The following is a 26,299-nucleotide window of genomic DNA, read 5'->3' as shown; positions in this document are numbered from 1 at the left end:
TTGTATTTTGCAACATGTCATCGATGCGATAATAGTGCCTGAGAGGAGGATTTCTCCTGGACCATCATAAGAACACAGGAAGAGCCTGCTGGATCAGGCCAAGGATCCGTCTAGTCCTTCGTCCTGTTCTCATAGCAGCCAACCAGATAGATGCATATGGGAAGCCAGCAAGTGGGAGCAGAGCACTTTCCCCTCTTGTGGTTTCCAGCGACTGATATTACAGACAGTGGCGTTGCAACAGGGGGCAGGGGTGGTGCGCCCTGGGTGCCATGTCTGGGGGGGGGTGACCAGAAGGCATCCCGTGGGGGCTCGCGGCGGCGTGAGCAGCCATCATGCAGCCGTGAGCGGAGGATCCCAGTGCCAGTGGCAAACCGCAATGTACAGCGCATGTGCGGTGTCGCACGCATGTGCTGTACGTAACAACACCGCACATGCGCTGTACATAGCGGTTTGATGCCGGCACCGCTCAATCGCCGTACAGACGGCAGTGGGATCCCTCCATCACTGCAACAGTTGCATGTAGAGGATCCTCCGTTCACGGCTGGAACGGTGACAGAGGGATCCCGGCAAACTGCTACATGTACAGTACATGTGCGGCGTCACTACGTACGGCCCATGCATCATATGTAGTGACACCGCACGTGCGCCCTACGTAGCGACGCCCTGCCCCGGGTGTCGCAACGCCTTCGTTCGCCCTTGATTGCAGAAGCATTTCCGCCTCCAACCATGGGGGCAGAGCATAGCCATCATTCATTGCTAGTAGCCATTGAGAGCCTTCTCCTCCACGAATTTGACACATTCTCTTTTAAAGCCATCCAAGTTGGTGGCCATCACTACATTATTGTGGGAGGGAGTTCTGTGTTTTAACTATGCACAGTATAAAGAGCTACATGCAGCTGCTCCCTGGCTGGCTGATAATAATTCAAGGTCCAAATTAGAAAAAGGGCTACCTTTGAAGGTGACCCGGAAACTACAACTACAGTAATCCGGAATGCAGCTGCTAGACGTGACTGGGAGTGGCCGCCGAGACCACATACTGGGAGATCTACATTGGCTCCCAGTACGTTTCCGAGCACAATTCAAAGTGTTGGTGCTGACCTTTAAATGGCTTTGGTTGTATATACCCGAAGGAGCGTCTCCACCGCCATCGTTCAGCCCGGACACCGAGGTCCAGCTCCGAGGGCCTTCTGGCAGTTCCCTCACTGCGAGAAGTGAGGCTACAGGGAACCAGGCGCAGGGCCTTCTCTGTAGTGGCGCCTGCCCTGTGGAACGCCCTCCCACGTGATGTCAAGGAAATAAACAACTATCTGACTTTTAGAAGACATCTGAAGGCAGCCCTGTTTAGGGAGGTTTTTAATGTTTGATGTTTTATCGTGTTTTTAATGTTCTGTTGGGAGCTGCCCAGAGTGGCTGGGGAGGCCCGGCCAGATGGGTGGGGCATAAGTAATAAATTATTATTATTATTATTATTATTATTATTATTATTATTCATTACAAAACATTGCAGGCAGGTGCATATATTGTTTCCCCTTAACTAATGGCAAGGCTAGGGGGAACCGGATTCTCCCCATACAAGAAGCATGTGGGTAGGGGAGGGTTAGCCCTCTGTTACAAGGTCAGAATAGAGGCTGCCCCCCACTGCCTGGGTTAACAGCTGTAGAAAGAGAGACCCTGTGGGTGAGGACGTTTGGCCCTGCAAACGTTGCTGAACTACAGCTCCCATCAGCCCCAGCAAGCATAGCCAGTGGCCTGAGATGATGGGAGTTTTAGTTCAGCAGCATCTGAAGGGCCAGAAGGTATTTCCATATCTGCCTTGGAACCCACAAAGTTCCAATTTTCAGCCACTTAAAACTTTCAGCCACTGAAGTTCATGGTTTCAGCCATTCTGTTTCACCCTCTTTTACATGTTACCCCACCCTCCAGCAAGCCAATTTTCTGCAACCACCTGAGCACGCTCAGCCCACAGCGGATTGTTTTCGGGATTCCCCTCACTAAGGGTTTCCCCCCCTTATAGATTTTCATACTTCTACACACATTGTGCTTCTGCAAACATCTGTTCCCCATAGCCTGCTGATATCTTCCTCTTGTGCGTAGGTGTGCCAGTGGAATAAGCATCTTAAACATTTGGGGGTGGTTGTCAACTAACGTGTACTCAGAGTTAGATCCATTGCAATTGATGGCCATGACTAACTGAGGTCCACGAATCTCAGTGGGTCTAACTCTGAGTAAAAGTAAGTTGCATGTTTACCTTTGGAATGCTGGGAGTGAAGTAACAATGCTTGTTATAAGTAGGGTTGCCATACTCTTATTTCCTAAAGTGAAAATCCGCACACGAAAGCTTGCAGATTCTCAAAGAATAATGAAGTTTTGGAGCTATTTTTAAGGAAATTCATCAAAATCTACTGACAGTTAAGTGATTTCCTCCCAGCCACTGCTTCAGACTGCTGTATTCTGGCTATATCCAGAAAATTCCAGTTGAATGGCAGCCCTACTTGGACCACTGGGAGGCAGTTGGCAGAAAGACAGCATATTTTTCCCTTGCTGATCCCTTCCTGAGTAACTAACTGCCTGTAGATCTTCTCTCAAGTTTTACTTCCTTCCTGCTTCTTCTTCAGTGTTAAGTGTTGGACTTTCCTTTTGTAAGTTTGTTCTCAGAATAGCCTTGTTTGCCAGGAGTAGGAAACCTTTCTTTATTCTTTCAACCAGCAGTCTTAATGGATTATTTATTTCTTCTCTCCTCCGATATATTACACACACACACACAGAGAGAGAGAGAGAGAGAGAGAGAGAGAGAGAGAGAGAGAGAGAGAGAGAGAGACCATTTCAACTCAATTATATGAGAAGATTTAATGTAATCTAAAGGAAGCTGTCTGCGCATCATGCGATAACAGTTCTGATTTACCGTGAATTGTATCAGATGCAATGTTTCAAACACAGGCATACAAAAACATAAATAAATAACAGATAAATAAGTTTGGAAATGGAAAGGAAGAAGGGCTCTCTTTGGCTCAACAAGGCAGTCTCGGTTTTCTAATAGCAGGAATCCTTCCCGGAAGGCATGGCTATAAAAGTAGCTCGTGGTCACCAAGGAACCAAGTTTGTCAGTAATATTGACTGAAGAACGAGAAAGCAGAGATGAGTTTTGTCTTGATGTAGTGCAAGGCCAGCCAGGGAGTCTTATCTTCACCCAACTTTGCAAGGAAGCCGTCCTGCAGTAGGGGAGAAGAATAACATTCTCGTTAGGGGTCAATTTCTTATGGCAAAGTGCTGTTTGCTTCCCCGTACCAAGAGGGCAAATTGGTTTGAAGGAAGGTGCTCACATTATCTTTCTTTTTAAGCCAAGAAGATTGCAGTATACCCACCATTCTCTCTCTCTGCTAGCACAAGGGGTCATGCACTAGTAGACAGGCACATTCTAACATTGCAGGGCAAAGCAATCCAATGCGATAGTCGTGCTAACTCATTGTGCAACGGAATGCACAATCAATTGTGCAAAAAAGTTACCAGCGACCTGCTTATAGACTCTCCTGGACAGGGACATTCTGCTGGTGCAAAACATTTCGCCAGTGGGAAAAATATATCGCTGAGTGAGTTCATTGAGTCCTACATTAGATAGTATGTTTGCCTTCGACAGGAAAAGAACAGCCTCCCCCTGTTGTTTTGCATGCAGCGTATGGAAATTCAAAACTAGGCTGCCTCCGAAGCTGGAGGTTCTATTCAGCTATCATGGAACTTCCTGCAGCCAAACAGAAGCCGTGATTTGGTTTTCGAACATTTTGGAAGTCGAAAGGACTTCCTGAGCAGATTCCATTTGACTTCCAAGGTACAACTCTATCAGTATCAGTTTTGATGGTGAAATGAATGGTCATGGCTTCCCTCAAATTATTAAGGGAATTTTAACTTGACGAGGATGTTCAGCAGTGGTGTCATCCGGGGAGAGGGTCACATCCATGCCATACATTTAAAGCACAATTGCAGCACCTGGCTTCCCCCAAATAATCTTGGGAACTGTAGTTCTGTGAGGAGCAGACTACAAGTGGATCGGAAGCTTTCACTTCCCATTGTAACTAACTGCAGTTTAGTGTTACATCCAAACCACGACAAACTGGGGCTAGTCTTAATCATAGTCCACAATGTCAAGCTCTGGTTGATGAAGCTGGTTCATTTTAGTTAACTATAAAAATTAAGCAGTTTGGTAGTTGGACGTCATGCTGTTAAATTGAAAACAGAAGTGAAAAAAGTTCTGATCTCCTTCTTGTGACCAGGCTGAAGGAGAAGAGAAAGTCTAAGGGGTAGCGGGGAGTTCATGAGCCTGGGTATCATTCACATAATAAAGGTAAAGGTACCCCTGACCGTTAGGTCCAGTCACGAACGACTCTGGGGTTGTGGCGCTCATCTCGCTCTATAGGCCGAGGGAGCCGGCATTTGTCCGCAGACAGCTTCCGGGCCATGTGGCCAGCATGACTAAGCCATTTCTGGCGAACCAGAGCAGCGCACGGAAACACCGTTTACCTTCCCGCCAGAGTGGTACCTATTTATCTACTTGCACTTTGACGTGCTTTTGAACTGCTAGGTTGGCAGGAGCTGGGTCAGAACAACGGAAGCTCACCCCGTCATGGGAATTCGAACCGCTGACCTTCTGATTGGCAAGCCCTAAGCTCTGTGGTTTAGACCACAGTGCCACCCGTGTCCCCTATCATTCACATAATAATAATAATCTATAATTTATATTTATACCTCCAAATACTATCTGCCTTAGACAGTCCGGGTGGTGTAATGGTTAGAGCATTGGACTATGACCTGGGAGACCAGGGTTCAAATCCTTACTCACCAATGAAGTTCACTGGGTGACCTAGGGCCAATCTCATGGCCTTTTTTAAAAATAACATTTTATTGATTTTCCAAAAATAACAAAATTGGGGGAAAGGGGGGGACACAAAACCGAATTAAGCCATAATTTTTTAGTCAACTTCCCTCCACTCCCCCTCTTGGTTCCATTATAAAATACTTGTTTATGCATGTCCATAAAACCTTATATACTTAATCCAATTTTAAAACCTTCTTCATCTTGTTACAAGTGACTTTTAAAAGTTATACTAATGTAAAAATCTATACACATAGTTTTAAAAATATGCATTAAGCAGTTGCCCTTTTTTGTAATAATTTGTCCTGCATAGTTCAGTAATTTCTTTTGCCATTCTTCACCATCTCATAGCCTAACCTACCTCACAAGGTTGATGTGTGGATGAAATAGGGAGGAGGAGAATCATGTCTGCCACCTTGAGCTCCTCACACAGAAAGGTAGTATATACATGCATAAATAAATACTGGTATAAAATAAGATCTTAGGAATATTGAGCCCAGCAAGCCACAATCCCTTCATAATGCATCTGCAGCAAACTGGTAATTCAAAAAACAAAAACAAAAAACAGGCCTTTCTGCTGAAGAGTTTCATTCTCTACCAACTGAGCTCCTGCATCCAGCACCTGCTAAAAACATTTTTGTTCAGACAAGCCTGCGCCCCAGATAATTATAATGTTGGTTGCGTTTTTAGTTTACAGTTGGTTTCAGTTTTTTGAATGCTTTAAATCACTATTGCTGGTTCCGGTTTCCGCCTGCAGGAATGGCGGACCTGTTTTCCATCTCTCTGACCTTCGTAAGGAATTTGGCGGTTGCTAGGGGAGTAAATGGCAACCCCCTACCCTCTCCGGGGGTTACGGAGAGGGGCCGCTGGCCCGCGATGCCCCCAGACCCACTCCGACTGTTTTTGGAGTGGGGGGAGCTTGGGCTGAGCACTTACGACGGCCAGGACTCCCGGACGCTAATCTGCATGGCGGGGATTTCCATGGTTAAAGAAGATAATTAGGCTTAAATCTATGGACATACTTCAGAAGGAGGGGAAGAAGCGCTGTTTACTGCTGAGAATTTTATGCTGCTGAGCGAGAGGAGTCAAAGAATGTACGGCATCTGGAAGAAGGATTGATGGGGACGGAGCGATAAGGGAAGCAAGTTTTTATTTTTTCTTCATATTGTTGCCTCGTATCTTCCCGGACGCGATGTCCCGGCTTGTTTGGAGTGAAAGAGAAGCAAAAGACTGTGTGAGTTGAACTCTATAGCTGTTGTTACTGAGCATATTTCTTAAAGATGTGAAGTTGCCGATGAGAAAAGCCCCCCCCTAGTCAGACGGAAGGAGTCCTGGACGCGTTCGGAGGATTTATGAGCTGTGACGCACTTTAAATTGGAGCAGCGACCTGAAGCTAAGTTCAGCTATAGGGCAAGGAGATCCATTAATTTACCAAGAGTTCATGGTTGGATGTTTGGGTCTCCTGCCTGAAAAAGCTGTAAATTCTATAAAGATAAATAAATCGTAAATCTTCATGGCTATGAGAGAAAATGAAAGTGATTTGAGCCTTTTAAGATGGCGCTGCTACTCCGTCGCAACAGGGAGCTCCACTAAGAAGATCTATGGGGAGGCTGGACTGATTAACTCACACAGGAGAAAGAACATCTGTGAAACTTCGTTTGACATTTATCTCAGCAGCTGGAACAATTGGATGAAAGTGGAAAACATCTAGGTGACTGTAAGGGGAAGATTTGGAATATTATGAGCTTGGAGGACGATTTGAACTTTAGAAATAAGACGGCAGTGGACAGTTGCGAGGAATTCCCAATTTCTTGAAGCATGGGAACCCAAAAATAAATTATTTAGATGATTTGGCATAACATTCGGTTTGATTGATATATATATGTGTATAATTTGAAATATTGAATGTGATATAATTGGTTTTAATTGGAAAATTAATAAAAATATTTTTTAAAAAAAAAAATTAAATCACTATTGCTAATTCTTTTTATTGATAATTTTATTGTTTTATCTCTTTTGTAAACTGCTTTGTTTTCCACCCACCATCAAGCAGTGTATACATTTTATGAAATAAGTAAAATAATTGTATCTTTATCTGCTGTTGCAAGTTTGCACGTAGCTCTTCAGATACTGTGAATCTCTCTCTCTCCCTCTCTCTCCCTCTCCCTCTCCCTCTCCCTCTCCCTCTCTCTCTCTCTCTCTCTCTCTCTCTCTCTGGGGGGGGGGGGCAAAGCAGTAATGTTCTTAATACGTACAGACTTTTTCGTAAATGTGTTGACTGCTTAGTCACCTTGTATGTCCCACTGGGGAAAGCAAGGCAGGGGATAAACATTTTAATTACTTAATTAATGCCACATGCAATATGATCCTATGCCTCTGTTCCCAGAAGCAGGTCCCTCCAAGTTTAATGGTGCTTACTCCCAGGTATAAGTGTGCACAGAATTACATATGGTTTACCTGGGGACCCATCCATCATCATACCTGACGCAAGTGGAGTTTCTCAGTACACCACACAAGTAGATGGACTGATAAATAAAAAGATTCAGTACAGCTATCAGGGTGCCGGATGAGAAAAGAGCATTAGCATTCGTATTTTAAATGTATTATCTGCTCTTCTTGACCCTAAGGTCCCAGGACAGGTTATAAGAGCTTTACATTCTATCCCAAAAACAGTTACAAATTGCACTCACAGGAATAGGGTGGGTCCTGAAAACGTACCTCTCAGGTGTCAAGAGGCCAGGGGAAAGAAGTGTGTATTCAGCATATGTCTATACTGTATTAGAAAAGAGTGGCAATCCACCACTTCTGAGCTGCCACAGACATTGCCTTCTCCTGGGCCATCTCTCCCTGTCCCCCGCCATAAAAAGAGATTTGGAGGCTGATCAAACTACAGTACCAAGAGAGCCCCCCCTGCTGATCTTAACCCTCAAGAGTGTCTGAGGGAGGAGGAGATGGTCCTTCAGGTATTTGGTTCCCAGTGCCAGATTAGCAAACTGAGTAGGCACCTTTTAGGAGCCCCACAACAACAGAGCAAACTAATATTTGATATTGAAAGAAAATGACAAGCCAGCTTTCTTAGTTCAATGTGAGGGGGTGGGTGAGATTTTGACTGCCTCGGGGCCTCCATGGGGTTTAATCCAGTACTATAGGGACCCAAGTTATTTAGGGTTTTAAACAATACCCAACCGAGGATGAGAGCTAGTAATCGAAAACTGAGCAGCAAACTTACCCAGCCTCCATTTTCGCTGATCCACGTAGCTTTGGTGTTTATAAATTCAGTGACACAGTGACAAATCGGCTCCATGTTTTCTCTTGTCAAAGGAACTCCGTGCTGTTGCAACTTCTTTGCGATAATTCCTGCGAAGACGAATATTGTCAAAATCCGCCCCCAGTTGGTGTTCCCGTCGGCAAATTCCTGTGTCATCACCTGGTTGAAAATGCCGCTGGCCTCCTCGACAGAACTGATCTCGATGGAGCTCCAAAGTGGCTTTATCTTCTCTTCCACGTCTTCCTGAAGCGAAGGTGCTACTCTTGCCAAGACTTGGGCAACTCGACTCGGGGCAGCTTCCAGCTCGGCATCCCCACAAACGTGTTTCAAGTAGTCTTGGACTGAAGTGTAAACAGACTGCAACTGGTTGCTTTCCATTGAGAAACGAGCACAGAGGGCAAATTGCAAGCTTTGACCTCAGCAATGCAGCTTCAAATGATTTGCAAGTTGCTTGAGAGCTGAACTTAGTAATTTCAGCCTTTTCATGTAATGGTTTCATCAGTGGGGGTGGAATTTTTCACCACACTTTCAAGAAAGACCATTTACACGCAGCTTGTGACTAGGAAATGGAAGTTTCCAGTGTGGGAAAGAAAAAACTAAAACCAGGTTTGTGACTTAGACTTCCCCTAAAATGATTGATGAGTTCTCTAAATGCAGATAGAGGAACCGTTAAAAGTTACAACACAGTGGAACCTCGGTTGTCAAAAGTAATCCATTTCGGAAGACTGTTCGGTTTTCAAAACGTTCGACAACCGAGGCACAATGGGCGGTCGGCAAAATCCATTGAAAAAACTGAGAAACGTTCCTCGGAAGCAATTCGACTTCTGAGGTGTGTTCGGAAACGGAAGCATTCACTTCCGGGTTGTCAGTGTTCGGAAGCCAAAACATTCGACTTCCAAAGCGTTCAACAACTGAGGCATAGCTGCCAAGTCTCCCGTTGAAAAATCTGGGATCAGCAGCGGCGTGGCACCGGAAGTCACTTCTATGCATGTCTGGACATGCGTAGAAGCAACTTCCGGTGCTGGCACTGCCCAATTTCTGGTGCCCAGACATGGGCAGAGCGGCACCCAAAATTGGTTGTGCGCATGTCCAGACATGCGCAGAAGGAGCCTCCCTGGCAGGTAGGAAATCGGTGGATTTACGGGATTTTTTTCTATTCGGGATAACAGCAGGAAACGGATTAAAATCCGGGGGTTTCCCCATGAAAAACGGGAGACTTGGCAGCTATGAACCGAGGTTCCACTTTATATTAAAAACCCAAGTAATCAGCAGCTGCAACCTGGCATATTCATGTTACTAGATCAAGTGGGTTTAAACAGGCTGTGTGTGTGTGTGTGTGTGTGTGTGTGTGTGTGTGTGTGTGTGTGTGTACACAGATAAGCATTACTGCAAGCTGACTACCAGCACAAGGGTTCATAGAAATGTTAGCATCCTGATTTTGGCATGACACCAGTTCCAAGATCTAATGCCAACCTCAATAATAGTACTTTGGAGTAGAGAACCGGAGTGGTGTAATGATTGGATCAGAGTCTTGGAAATTCTCTGCTTGGTCATTTAAGATGAGAGGTTGAGAGAGACCCCAGTCTCAACCCTAGAGAGCCTACTGAGATAGATGGACCAATAGGCTGGTGTGGAACAAGGCAGTTATGAATGTAGCTGATTAAATAAAAGTGTCGTGGAAAGCAAGCTATGTCATGTTCCATTAACAGATGAGTAGGACCTCGCTGACTTCTGGTATAAGAATTTTAAGCTCTCAAATATAGAATAAATATTCATAAATGCACACATAAGAAAATATATAAACCATGACGTGTCTGAAATAGTACAGGAGAGCAATCCTGAAACCATTTTGACTCTCCCAATGACCTCAAATATTCCTCTGCAGTAAGGGAGGCAAATGGGGAAAGCCTTCCCATAGTCTTTTCGCTTACAAATCCCGTCTTAAGGGCATATTTGTGTATGAATAGGGTGAGCCTGTGACCTGGATTCAGGAACTAAAGTATTAACCATCACAAAAGAATGGCCAGGTTGCCCAGGTAATGCAATCAGAGACCATTATCAGGTATCCTGGCAGACAGGATTTCTGCTGTAGACCACCGCCTATGATGTATGTATTATGATTTTGGGGTTGGCTTTGGCTAAGGGGGTTGGGCACTGTCAAAAGTCTTTAAAGGTTCTTGCACACTTTTGTTCAGGGTCTCTCCCTCCTTGGAAGAAGGAGAGGGAGCTCTGTTGCAACAGAAAAATAAATATCTGCCTTGCTTTCCAGTGGATCCAGTCTCCATCCATTTTTCTCTGACCAATCATGGACTTAGGGGACTCAGCATCCCATTGGGGAGTTGGGCAGCAAAAGCTAAACCCCAATTTTTACATCAAGTGAGGCATCACTTATTTTTATTGTTGGATTGCTCTTTTGTGCAAGCATGGTAGATCACAAAAGGTGTATGTGCACATGTAAAGAACTACCCATGGATCTCAGCTTTCCTGGCCTGGAGCAACACACACACACACACAAATGTCTGCTGTTTTGTGCAAATCTGGTAGATTGAGAAACTATGGTGTTGGCAGAGCAGGGTTAGGGTTACCAGACGTCCCTGTTTCCTGGGGACAGTCCCCAGATTTGTGAATAAGTCCCCGGACAAATTCCATCCCCGGAATGCCCCTGGATTTCATTTAATGTTCCCGGGAAATGCAGCAGCGGCAGTCTGGGCAGCCCAGAGCAGTTGCCTCTGGCTGGCTTCAGGAGCTGCTTGGAAGTCCCTATATGAGGGTGATGCAGGGGCTCTAAGATTCAGCTTCCGGGCTGCCTCCACATTCCCTGACCCCAGCAACTTAAGCTGTGAAGGGAGGCTTCATGCTGCCTATCAGAGCTTGCGTGCAAGCAGGAGGGGGCAGGGATCTCCTGGGAAGCCTCCCTTCCCAGCTGAGGGATCCCCGCCCCCTCCTGCTTGCACGCAAGTAGGAATGGGATTGGGGCTGCTCCAATGGGAAGGGAGGCATCGCACTGCCTGGTACCGCTCTTGGCTCTCCTTCTCTGCAAAACCAAAGCCAAACTAAAACCCCAAAGATGGGCAAGGTGGGCAGGGGCGGAGGAAGGGGTGCTGTGGGGGTGGCCCACCCTGGGTGCCTTCGCTAAGGAGGGTGACATTTGGCGCGCTGCGCGCCCACGACTCCCAAGCCTACCTCGAGCCATCGGGGGAAGGGGGGAGCTGCGCCGCTTACCCCCCTTCCTCCTTCGTTTCGACAGCTCCGGGGAGGCTTGGGAGTCACGGTCGGTGGTGCGCCGAACGTCCACCATCGATGGCTCACTCCACTCCCGTGGGTGGCTTGCTCAGCCCCCGGCTGCAGGGCGCACGCGCTGCTCTGTGCACCCGAGCAGCTATCTCACCCCTGGGAAGGGACCCTCCATGCCCCACACCACATTCGGGAGTACATCCGCCCTGGGCAGCACGGGCATATGTTCCACCACCGAAGGTGGGGCATTTCTCTCCAGGGAGTATTGCCACCTAGCTACATGGGATATTGCTTATGGTCAATGAAAAACCAACCAGGGAATTCATACTGGGTATACCATTGCTGTGGTATACTGGAGGAGCAAGGCCAGGAGGCTAACTTTGGCACCTGAGAACACCCAAAAGCAGAAGCAAAACAACTACAGTGGTACCTCAACTTACGAACGACTCCACAACCGAATTTTTCGACTTACAAATGGGGGTAATGGCCGCGCGCTTACGAATGTCTCGACATCCGGGAAAAAACCGCGGCGGGATTTTTCGACTTACGGATTTTTAGATAGGGTTGCTTCGACTTATGAATTTTTCCGTTTCCAATGCATTCCTATGGGAAATCACGTTTCCAATGGTGTTTTTCGACTTACGAATTTTTCGACTTACAAAGGTGCCTTCAGAATGGATTAAATTCGTAAGTTGAGGCACCACTGTACATACTTTCTTTTGAATGGACCTTTCTGCTGAATGGAGTGTAAAGCTCATTTTTAAAGCGAAAAGGGAGACAAGGCTTCTCCCAAAAATGTTAGAATGCCACAAGTATCTGTCCCTTACAGAGATTTTCACAGGAAACAAATGTTTCCCTTCAAACAGGATAGGTGGACCTGTAAGACAAGCAACTCATCCCTTGAGCGCAAGACTGCTGCCGAAAATGCTTTTACTGTAAATGTTTTTAAACCTGCCGGAAGTGCTTTGAAACTGTTTTAAAATACTCATGGAGCCAAACTTTAAGACCGCCTGACTCCTCAAAACAGACTCTACCTAACAAAGTGAGTATCTGACCAAGGTTACAGAATATCTCTCATGTTGATGCTACTAAAGTGAAATATACCTATTCGACTACATAATGAAGTGATTTGTTGCGACTGGGGACTGGCGAAGCTCCAGCATTTATTGCATTGGCTCAGACTCCACTAGATAAGTCTGCCTCGTGCCGAGCTGGGAAAGCGTTGAAATAACACCAAGTCGGAATTTCCCGTTGTTCCCTTTTCAAATAAATCATTCCATAAACAGCCAATAGTGCTGATTAGGCCTCGCCTCGCCGGGCTCCTCTTGCTGAGATGATCTAATTTGTGCAACTTTGCAGATTGATGAACTCGGCTCCTGTTCCCAGCGCATCAGAAAAAATAATTTATGTGTACGGCAAGGTGCTTGCTGATGTCTCACAAAGGCATCAGCTGCGTGGGTGGGGAATGTGACGGTTCGACACCAAAGTGTCTGGCTTTGCGGAGAAGTCTCGCATTACAGGGTCAGGGCTCAGCCAAAGGCAGCAGTCCCAAGGGAAATGGAAGCCAGGAACAAGGAGGCCTAAGAGGAGCTGGTTGTCAGCGGCAAAGGGCAGAAGAGCAAGTCCTGGGTTCAATCCTCAGCCTCTCCAAGTAGGGCTCTGAAGCCCTGGAAATCGACTGTCAGTCAGTGCAAACAATTCTGAGTTCATTGGACCAGTGGTCTGACTCTGAACCAGGAAACGTAGGCCTGGTTCTACTCAAGGTAGAACTCAGCCAAATTTTACTCAAGGTATACCCACTGAAATTAATGGACCTAAGTTAGGCCACATCCGCACAACACCTTTATGTAATTCACATGTGGAATTTAAAGCCAAAGCAATACTAAACCGTAAAATGACATTTTACTGGTTACATTTTATCCTGCCTCTTATCTCAGTTATCTGGTGTTGTGTGTGTGTGTTTTTTTAATCCAAATTACACAACGCACACTAATTTATATCTACATATTGTGTGTGTGTGTGTGTGTGTGTGTGTGTGTGTGTGTGTGTGTGTGTTATTGGTTATTGGTTTACTTTGTTCTTGTTTATTTTGTGCTTTTATTTTGTGGTTTTATGCTGCGAACCGCCCTGAGATTTTCAGATGAATTATATAATATTGTGTGTGAAAAACAAATCCAGGATGTATAACTCAAAAGAACGTAACAGTAATAAAACGTAGATTTATTGCAACACACAAAAGGATCTGATATCCATGCATTATTTCACCCCCTCCTTCCATGCCTTTAAAAAAAAAAACCTATTGTCATATTCTTTGGGGGGTGGGGAGAAAAAGAAATCTCATCTTACGAGGGGGGAAGGCCCTGCTCTGCTGCTGCCCAAAGCACATACAGTACTTAGCCTGCCTGGTCCAGCAATGATCAGGCAATTTATTTACCACCAATTGCCTGATACCACCAATTTATTTATTTATTGGTGCTACAGCGCAGGAGTGCCTCTCCAGATGGAAATAATGTGATCATGTTTGGGAAGCGCTACAGAATGACTCATAAACCCAAATGGTGGCTGGATGGTTCTGCCTAAATTTGCCACTTGTGAACTATTATGGTTTCGATGGCATGTTACTTGCAAAAGAAAATGTGCCTGTCTGGAGGGGCCCAGATAGGATATGTGATCAGTAGGTAGTTGCTTAGCACTTTTAAAGAGGGTCTTCACATTGCAAGTTCTGTGTTAGCTTACTCTGTGTAGCACTGCCACCTGGCAGCAACTCACAAGTTAGCAGGTCAAACACTAGCTCTCAAAAGCAGAAGAAAATGCATTTTAAAAAATATATGTTATAAGCTGTGTTTAGTGACAGATTGGGAAAATCAGGAACAGAGTTGTGCAGACCATCATCTCACACTACCATATGATTTAAAATCATAGACAACTAGAGCAGGAGAGGGTCTTGTATGTCATCTGAACCAGATCCTTGGCTAGCCCCCTCTCGGGACTCAGCTACATTAGTGAAGAAACAGCAATTTGAATGCGCTATAATCATGCAACACCAGATGGCGCCAGAGAGCAGGAATTTTTAAAACACGGATTTCCATAGGGATTTCTTTCTTTTGTTATAGCGATCTAATTCCTGACTTATTTATAGCATTCTCTCCCCCCACCCCCCGGGGTATCTAGATCCATCCTCTGTTTTCCTTTTCCCAGCAGATAAAGACTTTTTGGTTCCAACAAGCATTGGGCTGCTGTGGCAGGGTCTTCTGAGGGTGGGTGTGGCATATTTTATGATTGTGTGTGTGTGCTTTTCTATGGCTTTAAACAGTGCTGCTTTTCTAGAAAAAGAGGTGCCAGAAATCACCATGAACACCTCTTACCGTATAATGGCAATGGTCCCCACCTGAGAAGTGCCAGAACTGAGTTCCATATGAAAGAAAAACTCTGGTATGCTATTTTTAATGGGGTTACTAATTTAATTGTTTTCTAATGTGCATATTTACTTGCATCTGTTTCCATTTAAGCTGTGAGCTGCCTTGGGTCCTGTACTGGGAGAAAGGCAGGGTATTAATTAGATTAATAAATTCCTTCTCTCCACATCCCCTGCTCTACCATTTGAGTGTTCCCTTTGTTTTTCCTTTTGTGTGGGGGGAAGGCGACAAAAGAACCAGTCTGCTCTCTTCCCAGCACCTGGTAAGTGGAAGAGGAGGAGGAAGAGGAAATGACTAGGGCAGGTGTTCCTGGAGAACAAATAATACTGTAATAACCAGCGCTTTTTCCTGGGGGGATGCAGGGGTACACATACCCCTAAACATTTTGTGAATCTTTGTACTTTTGTCCATTTACTGTATTTATTTTCCTTGATTTGAACTATAAAATGATAATTTCCTTGAGTCAAAATGAAAATAACCCTTAAAAAATTTAAAGAAAAAAAGCACTAATAATAATAATAATAATAATAATAATAATAATAATACTTATACACCGCCCATCTGGCCGGGCCTCCCCAGCCACTCTGGGAGGCTCCCAACAGAATATTAAAAACACAATAAAACATCAAACATTAAAAACTTCCCTAAACAGGGCTGCCTTCAGAAGTCTTATAAAAGTCAGATAGTTGTTTATTTCCTTGACATCTGGTAGGAGGGTGTTCCACAGGGTGCGTGCCACTACCGAGAAGGCCCTCCCCAACAAAGCATGGCAGCGGTTGGGAAGCAGAAGCCATCTTGTGCAGCCTTCCTTCCAAGCCTTGCAATGCCACCGATGGCATCTCGTTGTGCCCTTCACTCCTCTGAATGGGGGTGCAGACTTTGGCTTCCTCTCAGGGCTTCCGGCACCATACAAGCCAACCACACCTTCTCCTTAGATACCTGTGGCTTTTCTAGGCATCGAAATCCGACCCTGCTGGTACTCGGGTATCCAGGGGCATCTTCTCTGGTGATCACTCACAGCCAAGTAAGATTGTCTTCCATGAACACAGTCTTAACAGTGAGTCTGTAAATGACCAGGAGCGCCAAATACTATCAGGGGCTCTGGGTGCCTGAGCACCCACACAAAAAAGAGTGCCCAGGGTTTTAACTGATTTTATATCTACTGCTTTTTTTTGTATTTTTACTGTTGTTACCATGACTGCTTTAGTTTCTGATGTTTTTGATCTGTTTTATATTTGTTTTATGGTTCTCTTTTGTAGGCTAGCTTGAAAATCTAGATTAGTTTTTATTTTTTTAAGGAGATGCTTTCTGAGATCTCACGAGGTCTCAGAACGCGACTTCCAGCACCCATAACCTGGAGTGAACCATACATAGCTGCCAAGTCTCCCGTATTCCCCAGGAAACCCCCGTTTTTCTAGCTGTTCTCAGCTGAAAAAACGGATTTTTTTGTTTTTTCCCGGTTTATTCTGGCGCGGCAGCCATTTTGGAATTGGGCGGAGCATGCTCAGAAGCGACTTTTGATGCTGCTCTGCCCAGTTCCAAAATGGCTGCAGTGCGACGTCTGGCGTGGCGGCCGTTTTTGAACTGGGCAAAGCAGCACCAAAAGTCGCTTCTGAGCATGCTCCGCCCAGTTCCAAAATGGCAGCAGTGCTACCTCCGGTCTGCTACTTCCGGTCCGGTCCCTTATTTCTCCCACAGGAACTTGGTAGGTATGGAACCATAACCCACAGCCTGGGGCCCCATAACCTGGGCACCCATAACCTAGGGACCAAGTCGGCTCCTCTGCAAGTGACTGTGGGGGCCAGGTTGGTCTGCTTCGGGCGCATGCCCAGGGGATGCAAAAATCCCACTGGCTTTGGCTAGGAGGGAAAGCAGCGATTGGAGGGAGGGAGCAAGGTTGACACAGTCCCAGATTAAACCTTGTGGAGGCCACTCGGCAGTCAAAATCTGGGGGGAGGGGGGGGCTTGCATTGAACTAAGAAAGCTTGACTGTAATTTTCTTTCAAGATCAAATCAATATTATTTTGATCTGTTGTCGCCAGGCCCCTAAAAGGCCATAGGCCAGTGCCTACTCTATTTTTGTAGTAATTCAGCCCTGGGCAGACAGGTGGGCCAAAGGAGGAGGAGGGGAGGCGGTGCAGAGCAGAGCCCACTCCGATGGCTGCAGAAGAAGTCATTGGCGGACTTCTTTTTGAGTTTCTGGTCCATGGCAAAGATGCATCTCCTGGTCAATGGCTCAAGGGAGCCAAAATAGTCCTCTGCGTATATGAAATGCCCAGAGCATTAGAATTGCACACCCCAGCCACGGACATCAGCACACTAACTTCAACGGCCATTAAGTTTAGGAAGCTTCCGATTCAATCTGGTGGAATTGTTTCGGCATAGATTGCTCTTTTCCCTCCGTCCTCTTAATAGTGCCTTTAATCTATGCAGGAGGAGGATTCTATTAAGTTAACGTTTGTATGTCTGAAATCGAGCTACATATCTCCTGGCAATGTTAAAGGGTGTCCCACTGCTAAATCCCTGTGCATCGAGCGCTAAATGCTTTTGCCTAATGATCCTGCTTGAGTCTAAAAACAAACGCTTGCGAACATTTGCAAGTTAATGCTGATTCCGTTCTTGGGTCTCCCTCATTTAATTATCCGGCAAGCTACACAGGGGGGCATTTTCCAATATTAACATCTGTGACAAATTGAAGCACTTTTAAAATGTTTATTTCTGCCCGGCTGGCAAAGAGTTAACCCACCTCCAGCCTGACTGACATAGAACTCTGATGGGGGCGGGACTGTGCCCGGTTTGAAAGGAGGGAGTGTCGGTTTGGTGAGTTAGGAGGGAGAGGGAGGAAGGTGTGGTGTGGTGTTATGAGGTGGCTTGTATGAAGACAGTTAAGAGGCTAGGAAAACTTAAAGTTAAATGTTTGACTGAGTTTATTTTGTACAACTGGAACAAAGCTAATTAATAAATGACACGTTAAAGAATCACTCATGTTTTTAACACAATAAAACTTCATCTCTGTTTTTGCCAACAAGAGGTCCGTTTGTATTTTTCCAGCGAGGTACCAGGACTCACAGCCGTGGTGACTCAAGAGAGGGCAAAACTCACCTCAGGCAGGGAGGTGGTGGTTTGTGTCCTGAAGTTACACGGAGGAGGCTTAGGAGGGTAACCTGAGGTGCCAAGAAGTTGCCAGAGTGCATAGGGCAAACTTCTACAGTGGGGGAATCCAACTGAGGGAGACCCTTTACTGGAGGCAAGAGGTTATTCCTGGGGGACAGCCTAGAGTTTCTTAAGGTACCAGGCCACGCAAGCTGGAAGGCTCTCCTTACTAAGAAACCCAGTAGTAAAAGGGGTTGATTTTTGAGGCGGCAGGAGCAGAGGGTGGGTGTTTTCCCCTCTGGATTCCTGTGTCGCAGTGATAGTAAGGTAGAGTGGGGCCAGGGTTGTCACAACATCTAAACCACACACACACACACACACACACACATTCTTTGTGTGTGTTTGTGTGTGTAGATTCTGAGTAAGGAAAAGCAGAGAACATAGGGAGCATACTGTATTATATTTCTGGGATCCACTGAAATGTAATGGGGCATGGTGCCTGATCCTATGCATGATTACCCAGAAGTGGAACTGAAAATTCAATTGGGCTTATTCCCCACCCGCCCCCCCCCAAAAAAGGTGCATAAGACGATGACAGTCTTCATGTGTCCAACTTGGGCTGGATTGTGGTCAGGGCTGGATTTAGGTTTGATGAAGCCCTAAGCCAGTGTTTCCCAACCTTGTGCCTCCAGGTGTTTTCGGACTACAATTCCCATCATTCCTGACCACTGGTCTTGCTAACTAGGGATGATGGGAGTTGTAGTCCAAAAACATCTGGAGGCACAAGGTTGGGAAACACTGCCCTAAGCTACTGAAGGTAATGGGGCCCTTTATATGTCCAGCTGCCCTTTGTCAACAACAAATTGTTGCTGTGTTTTGTGTTGAATATATGCTATATGGTGATTTATGGGCCTAATAGGTATCTACAGCTATTTGCACATAAAAAAAAATAGGAGCCTACACAACACAAAAGGAACGCGGGTGGCTCTGTGGGTTAAACCACAGAGCCTAGGGCTTGCCAATCAGAAGGTCGGCGGTTTGAATCCCCGCGACGGGATGAGCTCCCATTGCTCGGTCCCTGCTCCTCCCAACCTAGCAGTTCGAAAGCACGTCAAAGTGCAAGTAGATAAATAGGTACTGCTCTGGTGGGAAGGTAAACGGTGTTTCTGTGCGCTGCTCTGGTTCGCCAGAAGCGGCTTTGTCATGCTGGCCACATGACCCAGTAGCTGTCCGCCAGCTACCTCGGCCAATAACGCGAGATGAGCGCCGCAACCCCAGAGTCGGTCACGACTGGACCTAATGGTCAGAGGTCCCCTTTACCCTTTACACAACACAAAACACTGTTGCTGTATGTAGGATTTATTTTATTTCTTTTTTTATCTTATACAGTGGTACCTCCGGTTGAGCGCTTCTGCGCATGTGTGCGCGGCAAAACCCGGAAGTATACACTTCTGGATTTGCCATGTTTGCAACCCAAAAGTTATGTTACCCTCAGGAAGAAACAATGTAGTGGTCAGCGTGCTGGACAAGGGCTGGGAGGACATACTGTATATTCCTGCGTATAAGACTACTTTTTAACCCAGGAAAATCTTCTCAAAAGTCGGGGGTCGTCTTATACGCCGGGTCGTACTTCTTATACAGTGAGTATATCCCAAACTCTCTATTTTAACTGGAAAAGTTGGGGGTCGTTTTATACGCCCAGTCGTCTTATACGCCGGAATATATGGTAAGTTCAAATCTTCACTCACCCATGAACAGGGCCAGATATAGGTTTGATGAGGCCCTAAGCTACTGAAGGTAATGGGGCCCTTTGTATGTCCAGCTGTCCTTTGTCAACAACAATTTGTCACTGTTTTTTGTGTTGAATATATGCCATATGGTAATTTATGGACCTAATAGGTATCTAAAGCCATTTGCACATAACAAAATACTGGTATGTATTTTATCGAAGTAATTGTTGAACTGAAATACAATTAAGAAGTATATTAATAGTGAAATAATTATTAAGCTCTAACTTAAAATGATTGGGAGCCCATGACTTACATCATAGGAGCCTACGCAACACCAAACACTGTTGCTGTATGTAGGTTTTATTTTATTTGTTTTTTATCTTATATTTTGGAAATGTATATCCACTTGATTTTTTTCCCTTTAATTTTTTTTGGAAGGGGTGCTAAGAGAGTGGGGCTCTAAGCTATAGCTTGTTTAGCTTATAGGTAAATCCGGCACTGAACATGAAGCTCAATGGATGACGCTAAGCCAGTTGTTCCCCCTCGGCACACTCTATTTTGCAGGGTTGTGGCAAGGTTACAATGGAATTTCTGGACTGTACCATAGCAGCTGGGGGGAGTGCGCTCATGTGATTGATTTTATTTTCATCTTCTCACTAATGGGAAACTCATTCTGCGAGTACCAAGACTAGCACAGTGAAAACACCCCCACCCACACAGAAGAGGATGTCAACATGCTTGAGGAAAACCCCAAGGTTTGCAGAAGAACAGAAAAAGTTGTGAGGCGTTTTTCTTTTCTTTTTTAACGAAAGGAGCTATGATAGCCGACATAGTGCCCTCTGGGGATTTTCCTGGGTCCCAGGTTTTGTAACAGACGTGGGTGGCACTGTGGGTTAAACCACAGAGCCTAGGGCTTGCCGATCAGAAGGTCGGTGGTTTGAATCCCCACGACGGGGTGAGCTGGGTGGTTCGAATCCCCGCGACTCTGGGGTTGCAGCGCTCATCTTGCATTATTGGCCGAGGGAGCTGGCGTACAGTTTCCAGATCATGTGGCCAGCATGACGAAGCCGCTTCTGGCGAACCAGAGCAGCACACGGAAATGCTGTTTACCTTCCCAAACTGCTAGGTTGGCAGGAGCAGGGACCAAGCAACGGGAGCTCACCCTGTCACAGGGATTCGAACCGCCGACCTTCTGATCAGCAAGCCCTAGGCTCTGTGGTTTAACCCACAGCGCCACCTGCGTCCCTCTCATATTCCATCTAGGCTTGGTGAAATAAAAAAAATGGTTTCAGTGGGTGCCAGAGGTAAACTAGTAAAGGTGTGATCTCAATGATTAAAATGTCAATGGGAGTTTCAAAGAGTAGGCACTGCCACACCAAAGGTCAATTCCTTGCAAGTGTAGATCAACATTATGGGGCACTTGTAAAACAGCTGGTTCCACAGACCCTGCTCTGTGATTCCCTGCCCAATAAAGTAATGGCGAATGTTCACAGAGAAGGAGAGCCAGACATGGCCAGGAGAGCCCAGTCAGGTATGAACAGATCTAAATGTAAGCTTCCACTTTATTGCAGAGGCTCCTAATTAGAGTGGACCTGCGACCTTTCAGAGGTGGCTAGTGAGAAGCAGATGGCACTGTGGTCTAAACCACTGAGTCCCTTGGGCTTGCTGATAGCAAGGTTGGTGGTTTGAATCCCTGCGACGGGGTGAGCTCCCGTTGTTCGGTCCCTGCTCCTGCCAACCTAGCAGTTTGAAAGCACGTCAAAGTGCAAGTAGATAAATAGGTACTGCTCCGGCGGGAAGGTAAACGGCGTTTCCGTGTGCCGCTCTGGTTCGCCATGTTGTAGAAATACCCCCCCCCCAATCCTTCTACATTAAATATAGGTTCACACAGTCCCACAAGCAACCCCCCTTCTTCACGTAGCCTCCTTTCTTCTATGGCCCCCTGTAAATAAGGGCTGGCTGACACCTCGTCCCTCCGGACAGACACGCTCCCACACCTTGTATGGGTAGACCGGATGAGTCTACTTTGACAGCTCTATCAGTGAGTCCACTGCATCTGTTTTCTGTCAATTGGTCGACCGGGTGAATCTACTTTGACAGCTTCCTACGTCCCAAATATACGTCCACCCATACCCTACAACACTTCTCCAATGAAAATAGGGATGTCTCATTCTATTATTATTATTATTATTATTATTATTATTATTATTATTCCCTGCCCATCTAACTGGGTTGCACACACACACACACACACACACACAGACTTAAAAAACTTCCCCTTTTGTCTTCTAAAGGCTGTATAGTTACTCAATTCTTTGGCTCAGGGTGTTGCATAACTCAGTACCCTCCAACATTTCCCCGATAAAATTAGGGATGTCCTCAGGAAAAGCGGGACATTCCAGAATCAAATCAGAAACAGGGACGGCTTCTGCAAATCTGGGACTGTCCCTGGAAAATGGGGACACTTGGAGGGCCTGTCCTGAAGTCTTAGTCCTACATAAGGCTGTCATACTGTAAGAAATGAAGCGCACAGCAGCACAGCAATGAATGAAGCATTAAATATTGCTGAGACTTTCTCTTGCTTTTGTTTCCTTAATAGTTACATCTTGGTACAGCGTTTACCTAATTATCTTGACAGTGAGCTAGTACCTCTGAGGCTCTTGGAATAAAAATCTAACACAATCACCTGAAATATCGCAGTGGCAAGAGACTTGAAAAGACTCTCTCAAATTATTGTTATTTTTAAACCCTTGATTGAATTCCAAGTGTGCTACTCACACATAAAGCCCTGCTCCAGCAGAATGAGCCTGTTGCGATATCTCGGTATATTAGGTTTGCTTTGTCGGGGGGGAGGGGGAGGAAAAAGAGATGGGAAATTGGGCATTTCAAAAAGAAAGATATCAGAACTGATTCGCCCTGGTACTGGATAGGGGGGGGGGAGACCAACTCTGTGAAGCCCTAGTTCTTTCAGGGGCCTCCAATAAAATATTTAGGGGGACAATATTTTTTTCAAGTTGGTGCCTCCCTCCCTCCTCCCCACTTATATATAAGTTTTCAATTTTACATTTCAAAATAAATATTTTACAAACGTCCCAGTCGTTTTCAGGACCTTTTTGGGGGCGCTTGTTGCCTATGAGCCACCCCAAAACCAGCAGCCAGTTTGCTGTGGCAGTGGCACTGGCCTGCTTCTGCCCTCATGGCAAACCGGAAGCATCCCTTAAATATTCTGTTATGTACTGAGCTGAATCATAGAACAATAGGATCCAGAATCAGCAGTCTGATTGGTCCACAGGAGCCACCCAATCCAACTCCAGGTGGAAGTGAATCCGCAACCTGATTGGCCTGCAGGAGCAGCCAATCAGGTTGCTGGCAGAAGTCAATCCACAAACTGATTGGCCCACAGGTGTAGCCCTGAAGTAGCCAATCACGCAAAGCCCATTGTGTAAATAATGTATATAAGCAGATGGTTTTGGGAAAAGGGCATTCTTCTCTTCTTCTCCTTGATGACTATGAGCTGAATAAAGAGCATGAAATTCATTCTCGACTCCGAGTATATTTCATATTCACTTGCCTTGTTCAGGCCTATGTTCAGGAGACTTTATCCTCCTTCTTTGCTAGCAGCTTTGAATGGTGGGGTTTTTGTGATGAATTTACTGGTTTCTATTGGTTGGTTTTTACTCTATTTTGATATTTAATGCTTCCAGATTCTTGAAGGCCACTTAGAGATTTTGCCCAAGATGCTAAGCGGGATATAAATCACCTGAGTAATAAGAACAATAAGAACAACAATAAGAACAACCCTGTTCTGCCTAAAGGAGCTCCATTTTCAGCGTATTTTGTTTGAACGGCGGGTGTGCCGACGCATCTTGATGAGAGCTGTCGGAAGCCTTATAATGCTCCGCTTCCCAATTTATAAATTTAACAATCTGTGTCTGTGTAGTTTGAAATCAATATTAATAGAGAGGCATAAACACAGTAGGGTCGTTTCTGCTATTAGGAGCCCATGTCCAATTAATTAGTTCTTAGCATGCTTGAGTATCCACTTCATCCTAGATTGTGTGCTGCGTCCCCCCACCACCACAACCCCTCGCCACTCTCTTGAATTTGGATAAAGCCAGAAGCTACTGAAATGGTGTACAACAAGGTAAAAGGAGAGAAAATATAAATAAACAATAACAGCAGGTTGATGATTATACGGCAAATATTCCAGCATTTGACTGGTGCTGTGTGCCCACAGCAGTTCGAGGTGAATTTTCCCTCACTTACTTTGTATTTCCCCAACCCACCGATAATATGGTAAAGGAGGGCAGAATCCTACATGAAATCACATGTTATCAAACTGTGGACATACTGAAGTGCATTATGTGAGGGGCGGGTGGATTTGCAGGTGCATGGTGGTGTTTGTCTGGCCGCCGTCCCTCACCAAACCCCCTAATTCTGTTGGCAAGGTCCTCCTTGGTTAGCTGCCAGTGCGGGAAGGCAGAACAACTTACCACAACTCAGTTCCGGCATCTCTCAGCTGGGCACAATTGCCATTGTAAGAGAACAGCCTTGGCCCAGTATACCTGAAGAAGGAGAAGAAGAGTTTGGCACAGGAGAATATGTGGGACAACCTGGCGCTTCTTCAAATGAATGAAAGATCAAAGAACTCAAGATTTTGCGGTGTCCCAGAAATGGAGGGGGAAAACCTAAGGGGTAAATTAATTAGAGAAACTGCTAGGTTGCTAGATTTGAAAGAAGAGGAAGTTGATTATATGATAACCAATGCATTCAGAATAAAGGTTAACTCACCCAAAACAAGATCAAAAAAATGTCCAGGGGTCTGTTTAGTAACATTGAGTTCAATAGAAGCCAGAAATACAATTATGAAGAAAAGTAGGGAGGAGAAGTGGTATATAGACGGGAAACCAATTGTGGTGTACAGAGATATTCCAGACCGGTTTTTATTTAAAAGAAATGTTTACAAAGAGTTGACAAAAAAATTGACTGAAAACAAAATAAGGTTTCGATGGGAGTACCCTGAAGGCATATTATTTTATTACAAGGATGAAAAATTTAAGATTAAAACAGAGCAGGAGATGAAGGAATTTGGAAGAAGCCACAAAGAGTTGGGGAAAATACAAGGAGTGGTAGAGGAACCTGATAGAGATAAATAAGAAATTGAGCAGGAAATATATATATATGTATAGATATATATAATGATAAGAGGGTGGAAAATTAAGCTTAGCAGGTACTCATGCCAAGATTGAGAAGAAAGTGGAAACTTCTTGAAAATTAGAATAAATTTTAATAGATTATATGGACAATAAATACCAACGATGGGAGACTCTAACGGGGTCCCTTCTATTGAAATGGTTAGTTTAGTTTTGTGGTTTGTTTGTTTGTTTTTGTTTGTTTAGGTTTGGAAATTGTAGCAAATTTTATTAGTGGATGAATGGTGATAGGAAAAATTGGATACAAGGAAAAAACAAAATCAACAGCAAAAACTTGACAGTAGGGCGAAGAAACACTATGAAAAGAAATATGTAAAAATATATCAGTAAGATGTGTTGAACGTATTAATACTAGCAAAATGAATTCAATCTCATAACTAGATGCTATAAAATACTTTATTACAATAAGATAACAGGGTATGAATATTAAAACATAACATAGGACACAATAGTTCATTAATTTGGTATAGTAAATACATGATTGACTAAAAGTCAGTTATATACTGTATGTATATTCAATGTTATGTTTATAATTTGTGAAAGAGAGAAGAAAATTAAAACGAACTGTGAAAATATCTGCGAAAAAGGGAAAGATGACAGAATGAAGACAGAAGAAAGAAGAATGGAAGTCCAACATATAAAGTCGAATAGAAATAGGACTTAACAATATTTTTTGTTTTTGTTTCTAGCTTTATGTTTCTCCCTCCCTGTCTTTTCTTTTCTCCTTTTCTTTCCTTTCTATTTGATTGGAAATTTAAGAATTTAAAGCCATGATAGATGTAATGAATATAATGTAATGAACATAGAAATGGAAAATTTAATAAAAATTATTGCAAAAAAAAAAAAGAGAAGAAGAGTTTGGATTTGATATCCCGCTTTATCACTACCCGAAGGAGTCTCAAAGCGGCTAACAATCTCCTTTTCCCTTCCTCCCCCACAACAAACACTCTGTGAGGTGAGTGGGGCTGAGAGACTTCAAAGAAGTGTGACTAGCCCAAGGTCACCCAGCAGCTGCATGTGGAGGAGCGGGGACGCGAACCCGGTTCCCCAGATTATGAGCTTACTGCTCTTAACCACTTTGTTGGAAGCCGCCCAGAGTGGTGGGGGAAACCCAGCCAGATGGGCGGAGTATAAATAATAATAATTAATAATAATAGTAGTAGTAGTAATAATAATACACCACATTGGTGTCTCCCCCATCCTTCTGGCAATTCCCTCCCTGCGAGAAATGAGGTTACAGGCAACCAGGCAGAGGGCCTTCTTGGTAGTGGCGCCCGCCCAGCTGAACGCCCTCCCATCAGATGTCTAGGAAATAAACAACTACCTGACTTTTAGAAGATATCTGAAGGCAGCCCTGTCAGGAGAAGTTTTTAATGTTTGGTGTTTTATTGTGTTTTTAATATTCTTTTGGGAGCTGCCCAGAGTGGCTGGGGAAACCCGGCCAGATGAGCAGGGTATAAATAAATTATTATTATTATTAT

At 44.9% G+C, this 26,299-nt stretch overlaps 1 protein-coding gene across 1 annotated transcript; it reads right to left on the bottom strand.

The window, feature by feature from the left end:
* Positions 1 to 582: 582 nt before the first annotated feature.
* On the bottom strand, positions 583 to 9,355 carry BCL2A1 (BCL2 related protein A1). Its single transcript, XM_035132336.2, has 2 exons — positions 8,094 to 9,355; positions 583 to 3,209 (listed from the first exon to the last, which is right to left on the bottom strand). The coding sequence occupies exons 1-2, from the start codon at positions 8,508 to 8,510 to the stop codon at positions 3,102 to 3,104; spliced, it is 525 nt and encodes a 174-aa protein (XP_034988227.1). The 5' UTR covers positions 8,511 to 9,355; the 3' UTR covers positions 583 to 3,101.
* Between the last annotated feature and the right edge of the window lie 16,944 nt (positions 9,356 to 26,299).

Source organism: Zootoca vivipara, chromosome 14 (genome assembly GCF_963506605.1).
Source record: "Zootoca vivipara chromosome 14, rZooViv1.1, whole genome shotgun sequence".
NCBI classification, from domain to species: Eukaryota; Metazoa; Chordata; class Lepidosauria; order Squamata; family Lacertidae; genus Zootoca; species Zootoca vivipara.
The sequence above is the reverse complement of the archived record's forward strand: the minus strand, read 5'-3'. Positions and strand labels throughout refer to the sequence as shown.